At 47.7% G+C, this 13,376-nt stretch overlaps 1 protein-coding gene across 7 annotated transcripts in view; it reads right to left on the bottom strand.

Annotated features, from left to right (window-relative positions):
• LOC119979493 (gamma-adducin-like) overlaps positions 1–13,376 on the bottom strand; it is a 240,799-nt gene that overhangs the window by 22,768 nt on the left and 204,655 nt on the right. For all 7 annotated transcript variants that reach the window (XM_038821788.1, XM_038821792.1, XM_038821789.1 and 4 more), the window contains one exon: positions 11,013–11,270. In XM_038821788.1, the coding sequence (XP_038677716.1) occupies positions 11,013–11,270 (258 nt within the window). The remainder of the gene's footprint in view (positions 1–11,012; positions 11,271–13,376) is intronic.

Here is a 13,376-nt window from a genome sequence, read left to right as displayed (position 1 = left end):
GAAAGGGATATATAGGGCATGATCTTCTGGCCTTGTTGCACCTGCACTCAAGTGAAATGAGGCCGGTGAATAGCAGGAAAGGCCAAAAACAAGATCCGTGCCAGGCGCCACCCAGTTTGCGATGCAACCGGCCCGTTCCGTAGGTAAAATCGGGATCTTGCCGTAGCATGGTAAGAAACCACTTATCACCACTTAAGCCCCATTTCCATACAATTAATGAGGTCCACCCCTTATCCAACGACCTCCTGTCATTCAGCGGCCTCCCCAGCAAGTACTCACAATGACACCGATTAGTACTCCTTTTGAAAAACGTGAACCTGGTGGAAGGGCTTCTGTGATGAGCTGAGGAGGCGAGTAGCCATCTTTGTTCACAGGCAAAGAGCCTGGGGGCGGTGGGCTTGCTGCCCCTGCGTTTGGCGGGAGTATCCTCCGCAGGGGTGAGTTGCCATGGGTCGGGGGGTGCTGGGGGATGGGTAACCGGGGGGGGCAACCACACGCGGCACCACCATGCCAAGACCTGGGCCATATGTACCCGTTCCGGGAGCAACCCTTGTCCCTGCTGATCTGCCCCATTGTCTATCCATAATCCCCACCAACTGCTGAGGCCTCTGGCCATGCAGCTGAAGGCGATAGCCTCTCGGGAATTGGCAATCGGCCAGGAGTACGTGGGCACGGCGTTCCGAGTAGGGTGGTGTGAGGGGGATCAGTGAGCGAATGGAGGGTTCCCTGGTGGGAGCCACCACTGTTTGTCAGTCAAACACCCGCTCCCAATGAGTAACAGATATTGAATGCTATGGTAGGAATGTTGGATGCATAACTTGCCCTGGTGGGGCTGATGCTACGTGATGAGGCCAGATGTTGGAGAAGGCGGCAGCAGGAGTGCCTTCAGATGCTCGAGACAGCGTCTCATGTGCTGGACCCCACCCAACACTGAGGACCCGGCCATCTATAAGGCCAGGGAAGGACCCAGAGAGGGAGTCACGCAACATCCCAGGGTGTACAGGCATCATTGGTCCTTTGAACAAATGACGGACAGCGTATGCTGCAGGAAGCTCCGCCTCAACAAGGAGATGGTGCGCCACCTGTGCCATAACCTCACGGACTTGGCACCACGTGGAGGAGGAGGACACCTGTTCCCAGTGGCCATCAAGGTCACTGCAGCCCTGAACTTTTACTCCATTCCAGGGCTTGAGCGGCGGCCTGTGTGGTATCTCACAGGCCAAAGCCCACAGGTGCCCTGTATGCCCGGGCAGAAGACTACATCATCTTTGACATGGACCAGGCTCTGCAAGATGCCTAGACAGCAGGTTTCTCCACCGGTGCAGGGATGCCCCAGGTCCAGAGGTGTTATTGAGCGGCGCATCGGACTCCTCAAGATGCAGTTCCGATGCCTCAACCGTTCCGGTGGTGCCCTGCAGTACACCGCCTGGAGGATCACCTGCTTTGTTATGTCTGCTGTGTCCTCAACAGCCTGTCACAGAAGCGGGGCGATGAGCTGGAGGTTGGTGTCGAGGAACATGTGGCCACCTCTGAAGAGGAAGAGGAGGAAGGGCACGAGGATGATGAGGTGGCGCTGGACCAGCAGTAGCTGGAGGCCGAGGCCGGGGAGGGACCAGAGGCCCAGCCGGAGGCTGCAGGACAGGCGGCAGTAGTGAGGGACCGGTAAGCCCAGAGGGCCAGAGAGGCCCTCATACTCTCCTGCTTCATCTGGGACGTGGCCTGGTCAGTCATCGCAACCTTACCCACCCATCACCCCCATTTCCCACCCTCCCAGGGTATGTGTCACATCACTCCACGGTGCTGGGACTGTGTCGGCATTGTCAGCGGGTCACTATTGCGAGCAGCGGGGTGATGATAACCGCAGAGAGCTGGACGCTGGTGCTCCTTAATCTAGTCTGGCCCCTGCCTGTCTGTTGAGTGCTCGCTCACACCCATCACCACCATGATGCACGTGGACGAAAGTGACAGAGGCTTCCTATTGATTGTGCACAAGGGTATTTATTGTTCAATATAGATCCAATGGTGCCTGTAGGGCCCTAGGGTCCACCTTGGGACAGAGGGGCAGCTGGTTCGAGCCCTGGCTGCCCCTGCATCATTTGGCTCTGCTGGTTCCCCAATGTCTGCACCATCGTGTTGACGCCTTCGGCGATGCTCCTCAGTGACTGGGACATGCTCTGCAGCGCCTTGGCAATGCCCACCTGCGACTGGGGCAAGCTCCGCAGCGTCTCAGCCATGCTCATCTGAGAGTGGGACATGTCCCGCAGAACCTCATCAAGGTCAACCTGGTACTGAGTGATGTCCCCCCAGCGAGGCCGTCTGCCGAGACACTCAGCCATGGCCATCACCGACTGCGCGACGCAATGGGCACCTTTAGGGGCTGGTTTAGCACAATGGGCTAAATTGCTGGCTTTTAAAGCAGACCAAGATAAGCCAGCAGCGCAGGTTCAATTCCCGTTCCAGTCTCCCCGAACAGGCGCCGGAATGTGGCGACTAGGGGCTTTTCACAGCAACTTAATTGAAGCCCACTTGTGACAATAAGCAATTATTATTATTATTATTACTACTAATGGTGCTGATGTTGTGCACTAGGCTCTCCACTGCCGTCATCACCTAGCAGTGCTGGCCTCGATGTCAATCTTGCCGGAGACATCTCCTGCACCCGTAGCCTCTGGGACTCCTCCAAACTGCTATGGATTTGCTGGAGTGAAGCTGACATCTCCCTCTGAATGATCCAGCTGCTCCCTATCATCTCCATCAGCTCCGGGTAACCCTTTTCCAGAGGCTCAGCATCATGCTGGGACCCAGCTGGGTCCAGGGATCCAGCAGGCCTCTGACTGCTGTTTCGCCTTGGGGTTTATGCCCCCACCAGGTTGTGCCCCAGAAGCCTGTCCACAAACATGTCCCATCAAGCCGTATGTATCTGCGCTGGTGGAGGGTGGGGATGACAGCTGTGCTGCGATTATAACAGTTGCACCCTCAGAGCTCTTCTCCGTGGTGTTCTCCTCGGAGTCATGAGAGGTTGCAGCCGGGATAGGCCGTCGCCATCGGTTGGAGGACCTGCAGGAGAATGGACATGTGGTGAGTGGGAGGTATTGGTCAGTGAGCAGGACAATCACTACTCACGTTTGACAGGTCCCCCTGGTGGAGCCCGGTGGTTCCTGATTTCTGCAGGGTCCACCAGCCTCTGCATGGGTGACCAATCTGTCCGTGGCCATCCTGATCACCTCCAGGGCCTCCTCCTCGAAGGAGGTGAGGATTCTCACAGTTAGAAAATTTTCTGGAAAATTGCGCCCATAGTGTCAAGATGCAGGTTCTTGGGAAGGGGAAGGTTAAAGATTTCCAAGATAGTAAGAAGGAACAAAACCAAATCAAAATCACTATTTTTCTCTGAATTAATATTTTGTTTTTTTTGTAGTGTAATCCATTGCAAATACATGGCAGTTAGGGAGGTGCACAGGATTGAAACTTGGTTAAAAGGGTGGATATAAGCTTCCTGTGTTGATAAGAGAAAATACATCTACTTGGCCAACTTGAGTTTGATTTAAATTCCTATGTAAAATACACAAGGCGAGGATAGCTGCAGCAGGGAACCATTAGAATGTTATTGAGAAAAGTTTAAACATCAGTGTCCACGTCTTAGCCAAAATTCAGCTGAGCCAATAGGAGTTTTGTTAGCACTCAGACAACCTACTCTGTCCATTCTGCCCATGGAATGACGTATTCTGGCTCTCGAGATACTGGAAAGCATTTCTGGTTGAAGCTTTGGGGATTACATAATGTGTTGACCCACCCTCCAGATGGCGAGCTGAGTGAAAACAAATAGCTTTAACAAGAGGAGCAATCTGGCAAAAATCTGTGAAGAAAAATGTAAGTAGTGTATAAAACTGTCCCCCACCCATTTCAAGAGAAGGCTTAGAATTTAACAGTTTTGTGTTTTGATTGTTCACGTACGTCAACCAGCATATTCTGTAAACTAACTTCACGTTTATAAAATTAAAAAAAGCTATTGTGAACAATATTTTACAACTCTGTAAAAATTACAAAGTTGAAAAGTTGGTAGACTGAGTAACCAGCCTTTTTGCAGTCCATCCTTTACTGTAGGAATTTTCTAAACAGTAAATTCCTAACTATTGGTGCCAAAGGGAACTCCTTTGTAATAAGTTACATTTAAGTAGTGCATTATGATCAGATTTCAGCCTAAAGTACTTGCACAAGATCTAGGTATCATAGGAAAACACAGACTTATATTTCTGAATAACAGATGTGTAAGACAAACTCTGTAGCTGTATTTTCAGTCATTATGAATGACTCACTTAAGTATTAAATATGTAAAAATATTTATTATTTACATAAGTGGAATTTGCAGTCAATGTATGCATTGCTCGAAAATGAATCTTTTTTTTTAATAAACATTTTATTGAGGTATTTTTGGTAACAATAAACAATGTACAAGAAACTATAAACATGGTGCAAAAGCCATCTCCCTCCCTTACAGGTCCCACCTTTACTAACCCCCCACTCTTAAGCTAAACTAACCCCCCCCCCCCCCCCCCCCTTCTGCTGATGATTAATTTTCTGCGAAGAAGTCGATGAACGGTTGCCACCTCCGGGCAAACCCTAACATTGACCCTCTCAAGGCAAACTTGATTTTCTCCAAGTAGAGAAAGCTAGCCATGTCCGATAGCCAGGTCTCCGACTTCGGGGCCTTTGAGTCCCTTCAAGCTAATAGTATCCACCTCCGGGCTACCAGGGAAGCAAAGGCCAGAACATCTGCCTCTTTCTCCTCCTGGATTCCCGGGTCTTCCGACACCCCGAAAATCGCCACCTCTGGACTCAGCGCCACCCTTGTTTTTAACACCGTGGACATGACATCTGCAAACCCCTGCCAAAATCCCCTAAGCTTCAGACATGTCCAGAACATGTGGACATGGTTCGCTGGTCATCCCGCACATTTTTCACACCTGTCTTCCACCCCAAAGAATCTGCTCATCCGGGCCACTGTCTGTGAGCCCGGTGAACGACCTTAAATTGTATTGGGCCGAGTCTGGCACATGTTGCGGACGCATTGACTCTACTCAACGCGTCCGCCCATTGATCATCCTCTATCTCTCCTCCCAGCTCCTCCACCCACTTGTGCTTCAGCTCCTCGGTCTGCGTCTCCTCTGACCCCATAAGTTCCTTGTAAGTGTCTGAGACGCTCCCTTCTCCTGCCCACCCTCTGGAAACTACCCTATTGAATCTCCCTTAGTGGTAGGAGCGGGAAGGTTGATACCTGTTTACGTAGGAAGTCCCGAACCTGCAGATACCTGAATTTGTTTCTCCTCGCCAACCCAAACTTCTCCTCCAGCGCCCTCATATTCAGAAAGCTCCCCTATATAAACATATCCCCCATCCTCTCAATCCCTGCTCTCTGCCATATATGGAACCCCCCATCCATACTTCCCGGGGCACACTGGTGATTATTACAGATTGGGGACCATACTGATGCTCCCTCTGCTCCCACATGCCTCTTCCATTGCCCCCAGACTCTCAGGGCCACCAGCAGAGGTGGAGTACCGTGCCGGAGGGAACGGCAGAGGTGGAGTACCGTGCGGAGGGAACGGCAGAGGCGCAGTTAACAACGCCCTCAAACTGGTGCCCTTGCATGAAGCCGCCTCCATATGCTCCCATGCCGGCACCCCCTCCCACCGCCACCCACTTCCTGATCATGGATCACAAACATCCCACTTTTCCCCATATTTAGCTTATACGCCGAAAACCGGCCAAATTCTCCGAGAATCCTCAGGATTTCTTCCAACCCCTCTAATGGATCCGATACATACAGAAGTAGGTCGTCTGCAGAGAGCGAGACTTGGGTCCCGCGCATGCGCAGTTGGGCCAGCTCAATCCTGCGCATGTGCGGGGAACTTCTTACGCGTGCCGGCCCAACATGGGGTCGGTGTTCAGTCGCCGGCCGCACCGGTAAGTAGTCCCGGGGGGGGGGGGGGGGGGGGGGGAAAGAGAGGCCAGCCCTCCGGTTGGTGGGCTCCGATCACGGGCCAGACCCCATCGGAGCCCCCCCCCACAGGCCACCCCCCAGCGTTCCCGCAGAGTTCCCGCCAGCAGCGACCAGGGGTGAACGGTGCGGCGGGACTCTGTTGCGTCAGAGCGGCCGCTCAGCCCATCCGGGCCGGAGAATTTGCGGGCCCGATTCCAGCCGTGCCAAACGCGCCGGCGCAAATGGCGCCGATTCTCTGCACCTCGGAGAATCATGCGCCGGCGTCGGGCACGGTTGCTCCGATTCTCCGGCCCACCACGGGGCTCGGAGAATTTCCCCCATTGCCTTCCCTCCCACACCGGCCCATCTACTTCTTGTTCCTAAGTTATTTTCATATCTCTGTTGCAATCTCTCCCAGCTACAGTATAATACCCAACACATTTTTCCTCTTTTTTGGTTCCAATGAAGAGTCAAACAGACCCGAAATGTTAATTCTGGTTTTCTCTTCTTAAACATGTTGCTAGACCTGCTGAGATTTTCCAGTATTCTCAGTTTTTGTCACCAATTTAAGATAATAAGTCAAGGACGTAGAATGGTTCATTTATGCTTGCCAGAAGCGAAATTCACATGTCGGGATATCATCTTTGCAAAGAAAAGGAATATGTTCAAGCCGTGTCCTTTTTTTGAAGTACACAGGAGCTTGGGGAGCCTAAAGTTCCCGTGCCTTTCTCCATAGCAACACCGTGACCAATCAGAGTCCAATTGCCATCCAATTTGCACATCTCTTTTGTGGCATAAAATGTGATTGTTTGAAATTTGCCATTCTTATGTCTTTGTTCTTCGTTCAGGGGATGCAGGCATCGCAGGCTGGGCCAGCATTTATTGCCCCATCCCTAATTTCTCTTGAACGGAGTGGTTTGCTAGGCCATTTCAGGGGACATTTATTTCCCATCCCATTTTAGAGTTAACCACGTTGCTGTGGGTCTGGAGTCACATGTGGGCCAAACCAGGTAAGGATGGCAGGTTTCCTTCTCTAAAGAAAACCAGATGGGTTTTTAACGACAATTGACAATAGTTTGATAGCCATCTTTGGACTTTTCAGTCTAGATTTTTATTGAATTCAAATTTCACCATCTGCCATAGTGGGATTTGAATCTGGGTTCCCAGAGCATTGTCCTGGGTCACTGGATTCTAGTCCAGTAACAATACCACTACATCACCTCCTTCCCAAGTTTGTCCTGATGACTGCAAGGTGAATAGCATCAGCAACATGTCTCTCTTTTCAGCAGTAATTAGAACAGTTTTGAAATCACTTTCTGGTGTCATGTACGTATTTTTTATTTTATGCTTGGTTGAAGGGATGTACAATGGATTTCAAAATGCCAGAGAAAGCTGCTGGTGGAAGTTCAAAAACCTTACTGAGAAAGTTAACAGGTAAATATGTAATTGATTAGCTGAAAATTCTATTAACATTGTTAAAATCCCCACTGACCTAAAACATGAAAAGGATTTAAAACCTAACTATGAATAAGTACATCAAGGACAAATAATGTTAAGATTTTTAAAACATCAATTATGACTTTTTCCTGCAAAATCCATGCCGTTGGCACCGATTACAATATTGTGTCAATTTAGATTCATTAGAGTCTGACAACAGCTAAAATATGAAGTTGAATTACAGCATTTATCAGATGGAGACACATGCTTAACATTTTTAATACAGCATTGGGATATTAAACTAGACTCTATTTTGTGTGTAAACTTCTAAATTCTAACCAGAACTGACTAGTTTATATTACATTTACTGCTTCCGACATCTGACCCATTTGTTTAACCTAAAATATCACACCTATGCAAGAGAAGTCACAGCAGGGACCTCCCACCAGAGCATGGATAATAAGACACATGACTGATTGTGGATAGCAAATACAGATGGTGTTCTTACATGGGAGACTGATGCCTGGACTATTTTGACAAGTTAAAAGTATGAAGCAAAGTAAATATGAGAAAAATATTTCTTCCTCTGTAATGCTATTAAATCGCTGTAGCGCTTTTATGCATCTGACACTGAGATTGCACAATTCAATTCCAATTTCTCACAATAAAATCAGATACTTAACCATTTTTATAAACAAAAAACACACTAACCCACGTAAATTTATATCTTTAAACAGATGGATTCGGGAACGTTAAGTCAAAAGCACACACATAATCACAGCTTCAAGACTGAAAAAACTATTTAAAGTTTTATATATCTAATTTATACAAGAATTTCATTTAAATAGTTATGGTTTCTCGTCATGGTTTTTAACTGGAGGTTTGGAAAATGTGGAGGCTTGCAATTCTGGCATCAGTGCTCTGATGTGGCTGCAGGAACCTTCACCTCTATTCTGCCACAGTTTACAAGAAGTTTATTGCTTTTTTTATTTTTTCCAATTAAGGGACAATTTAGTGTGACCAATACATCTACCCTACGCATCTTTGGGTTGTGGGGGTGGGTCCTATGCAGACACTGGGAGAATGTTCACAAAGTTCACTGTTTTAGCGCCGAGTGTACAAAACACAATGAAATGAACAGATCGTAGAATCCCTACAGTGCAGAAGGAGGCCATTCAGCCCATTGAGTCTGCACTGACCCTCTGAAAGAGTACCCACCCAAGCCCACTCCCCTGTCCTATCCCAATAATCGGACATTAAGGGGAAATTTAGCATGGCCAATCACCTATCCTGCTCACCTTTAGACTGGGGGAGGAAACTGGAGCACCTGGAGGAAGCCCACGAAGCCACGGGGAGAACATGCAAACTCAGTCAGCCCTCCCAAGGCCAGAATGGAACCTGGGTCCCTGGCGCTGTGAGGCAGCAGTGCTACCCACAGTGCCACGTTGCCCCCCCTATAGTTATATCTTGGGCGCCTTTGAGGCATCTGAGAAAAGTAGCATTACGAAATCACTCCATGCAGTCTCTCTGGCACAGAAGATAAATATTTAGGGTTTTTTGTTCATCCCTTTTATAATCGAGTCAAAAGCTCACCAATTGCTGCTAAATATCCATTGGGTCCAGTCCAACCACGGCGTACTCCTGGAGAGTACTGGTATGCTTTATCTAATTCAAGGTCAATAGCTTCAAATCTATTTACTACAACCTGTTGTGATAAAGAGTCTGAAAGGCATATTAGTGTCTCAGGACATTTTACAGTAAAGGCATTATATAAATACAAATATAGCTAAAGCCTTCATAAACAGATTTTAGGATTTATCTAATACGACTGATAATAAAGGTGCACAGTGGCTTAGTGGTTAGCACTACTGCCTACGCCGCTGAGGACCCAGGTTCGATCCCGGCCCCGGGTCACTGTCCGTGTGGAGTTTGCACATTTTCCGTGTCTGCGTGGGTCTCACCCCCACAACCCAAAGATGTGCAGGGTAGGAGGATTGGCCACGCTAAATTGCCCCTTAGTTGGAAAAAAATATAATTGGGTACTCTGAATTTATTTTTAAAAAGACTGATAATAATGGAATTGCGTAGAGTGAAAATGTTTTAATTCCAGGTCTCTCACATTGTAATAGTTTAGAAATAAAATCCTACAAGTCTCCTAGCTGGTAGCCAACTGTATGGAGTTCTTTACTGACTGAAACCATAATAGATAGGGTTCCAAGTGACAGCTTTCCGCACAGCAATTAAAAATCTGCTCTGATCTATTCACCTGGCAGGAGGTGCAAGACTCCAAAGTAACCGATTGATAATTAATACATGACATAACATTAACCGCTGGAAGCAGTACTTTCGATTTTAGTACTCAAAAGTTCTCTTATTTAAAAAAATTGAAGTATTACCGTTTGTCACTTTTTACACTTACACACACACCCCTCATCCTCTCACACACGCAACCTCTCCCCTCTGTACACCTGCACTCCCCTTTCCTTTCTCACAGACACACACCCCTCTCCACTCGCACTCACACGCATCCCCTCCCCTCTCATACATACATACTCCACTCCCCTTCTCGAACAGATGCACGCCCCACCCCCTCTCTCACACATGCACCTCCTTCCCCCTTTTGCACATGTACTCCCCTCTCTCCTCGCACTCACACACTCACTCCCCACCCCTGAATTCATGCACGCATTCCCTCTCCTCTCTCGCACTCATTCACACAGTCCCCTTCCCCTCTCACACATGCACTCCCCTCTCTCTCACATGTACTCCCGCCCCCCACACTTCCCAGTCTCTTACACTCGCACATCCCTCCCCCTCTCTTACACTCACTCACCCCTACCACTCTCACACTCAACACATGCATTCCCCTCACACATGCACCCGCCTTCCCCTCATATCCAGAACCCTCCCCATCTCAGACTCACGCACTCCCCTCTCCCTGTCCTGCACTCACACACGCACTCCCCTCCTTCACACTCACCTCTCTCTCTCCCCTCTCACACATGCACTCCCCTCCCTTCTGTCACACTCACTCCCCCTCTCACACATGCACACCTCCACCACTCTTCAGACACGCACTCTCCTCCCCCTCACACAAGCAGACGCCTTCCCCTCACACTCACAGACGCTCTCCTCTATCTCAGACTCACACACACATTCCTCTCCCCCTTGCATTCCCTTCCCTCTCTCTCACAATTAGGTGAGTAGTTTAGAAACAAAGGTTCTACACTGCGGTTCTGATGTTTGTAGAGAATGCTTTTCCTCAGTATTAATCTTTTATAATCTTTTCCATGCTAATGTTCATATTCAAAACTGCTCCTCAAATATGATTTCCCATTGTAAAATATTCTCCAGCTTTAATTTCATACTTGCTTGCATTCAGTTTGTTTCATTGATTGACATCTGAATAGTAGTAAGACAATTGTTTGTGGCTTCAATTAGTTTGCGTTCTACGATAAATCAATGACATTTTCCGGATTGTGAACTACTGAAGGCTTGTTCAACTCATTAATTCAAAAGGAAATGTGGTTTAAACATAAACTGAGTTATATCAAATTTTTTTTTAAGAATGACAGAAGATTTTTAAACTAATACTTACTGTGGTTTTTGATCGTGGGCTGCAGTCACCAGTTGGAGATTCCTCTGGGACATTGACCTTCATGTAAGTGTTTGGCGTGTTCAGCCATCTTGTCTTTTCACGCTGCTGTTTCTGTGCCAGGAATTTGAGGGGAGAGCATGGCATAGCTTCATCTTCAAAGGAAAATGCCGTGACAGTTGCAGGGATTTCCACCTCACTCTTGTGTCGGAGTTTTTCTCTCAGAATAGGGTGCCTGTAAGTGTAGCCTGTTCTGTAGCCCTGTGGAAATGAAAGGAGATAACAACTGAATGGACATTTTCTTCCTACCGGTACAAAATTACCAAGAAAAAGCAGACAAACCAGCCACGATGCAGACAAAAATACAAAATCCAGAAGAGGTCATGGAAAAACATGGCAATTAAGGCTTAATTTCATGCAAACAGCATTGAAAGTTTGAGTCCCATTCAGATGTAACATACATATTTGCTATCTGTTAGTAGGATGATGATGATGATATTAAAAGTGAGTGTACTGCCGAAAAATACAATGGCATATTTCTTGAACCAATAACAATGTTTCAGGATTATTCAATTAACCAAACAAATGAAAATTGTATTTGCAAAACAATGCATAATTGTGTCTGTATATTTTACATTTTCTCATAGGTGAATGGGCATGTTTTAAAAGTTGTATTAATATAGTTATGTCACCCTGGGTTACTCAGATTTCTCCCTTATATTATGTATAGAAAAATTGAAAGTTCAAAATATAGTTAATTTATATAACCAACATGAGTCTGTAATAATAAAACTAATAGTTGAAAAGAAGGACATGTTACGAAAACATTTCAGCCATACTTACCGTGCGGATGTGCCCCTGCACTGCGGTGTTTCTCTTCCATTGGGGGGCCATCCAAAATGGTCACCATTTATTCCTTTGTTCCAGCCTTCACCATGTGCGAACTACTGTAATCAGCACCTCGCTCTTAAATATTGCCGCCTTGGCCCCATTAAACTTGCTCCAGCAGTCGGCCCCAATGCCCTGGTACTTGCCCTTCCCACTTGCAGGATGACATGTTTCGTGCCCAGTTTAGGATCAGCTCCTTGTCCTGGAATTGGTAGAGTTTGACGATGATGGCCAGTGGTGGTTCCCCTGCCTTGGGCTTCTGCCGGAGTGACCTGTCACTCTGGGGGCTTGGGGAAGCTTTTGCCCCGAAGAGCTTACCCAGCATCAGCGCTACATACCCTGGATTCCTGTCCTCTGTGCCCTCTGGCAGGACCACGATCCTCAGGTTCTGGAGGCGGGATCTGTTTTCCTGGTACACCAACATCTCTTTGAGCGCTCCCTGGCTGCCACCAACCATGCCACCTCCAATGAGGTGGTCCGGTCGCTCTGGTAGGTGCTGGCCTTCTCCAGATCTCGCACCATCGCCTTCTGCGCCTCCAGCTGCCTTTCTGACTTCTCCAATGATTCCTTGAAAGTGGCCAGGGCAGCTGCCACCACCGACTTCACCGTCGTCATCAGGCCCTCCTTGATGGCACCCCCGTATTTCAGGAGCTTTACCAATTGCCCTATTTGCGGGTGGGCCAGCATTTGTGTCGGTGACTCTGCCATATCTTGCTCAGACTCGCTCCTTGTGTCCGCCGCTGCAGCCTTCCTTTCCTGGCTTTTGCAGCATCTTTTTCTCTTTTGTGCTCCTTTGCTGGTTCGGGGGGCATTTCCTTGGGTTTCGGGTGAGAGTAGGGAGAGAGGTTTTGATCGACTTAATGGTCAATATTTGGGTAAACAGCACCCAAGTTGATGTCTCCCAGGGGAGAGCCACCTTTCATGCGACTGCTGAGCACATCCCCGCCACTGGAAGTCATGTCTGACGAAATAATGTACTTGAGTCCTGGAGTGGGGCTTAAATCCTAAGCCTTCCAACTCAGTGGAGGTGTGCTATCACTAAATCAAGGCTGGCTCCTTTCATTGTAATATAAATCCAGTTCTAATCCTGCCAAATATAAATGCTCTAGGGACAACTCAAAACCAAGATTTTACTCAGGTTTAGGCACAACAAAAACTTGCAATTTTTAAAAACATGCGTCACTCCTATAAAAACTTTTTTTTCACACTTTATATGTCATGAAAGACGTCTCATGGCTTGGAAGAAAATAGTGAACATCAAGTAGAAAGGAAAAAGAAAAATTTAGTTACGTGGAAAGGTAGAGCGGGTTGGCATGGCAGTGGCTGCAAGAATTGCTGCAAGCAATGAAGCAAAGAACATGGAGGATTCCAGGACTGAAATGAACCAAGAGTTACTGTTGGGTATGTGGCTGAAGGAGATCATGGAGATAGTCGGGTGAGGCCTTGGAGAGATTTGAAAGCAAGGATAAATATCTTGAA

Source organism: Scyliorhinus canicula, chromosome 16, assembly GCF_902713615.1.
Source record: "Scyliorhinus canicula chromosome 16, sScyCan1.1, whole genome shotgun sequence".
Classification (NCBI taxonomy): Eukaryota; Metazoa; Chordata; class Chondrichthyes; order Carcharhiniformes; family Scyliorhinidae; genus Scyliorhinus; species Scyliorhinus canicula.
This window is presented reverse-complemented; position numbering and strand designations above follow the sequence as displayed.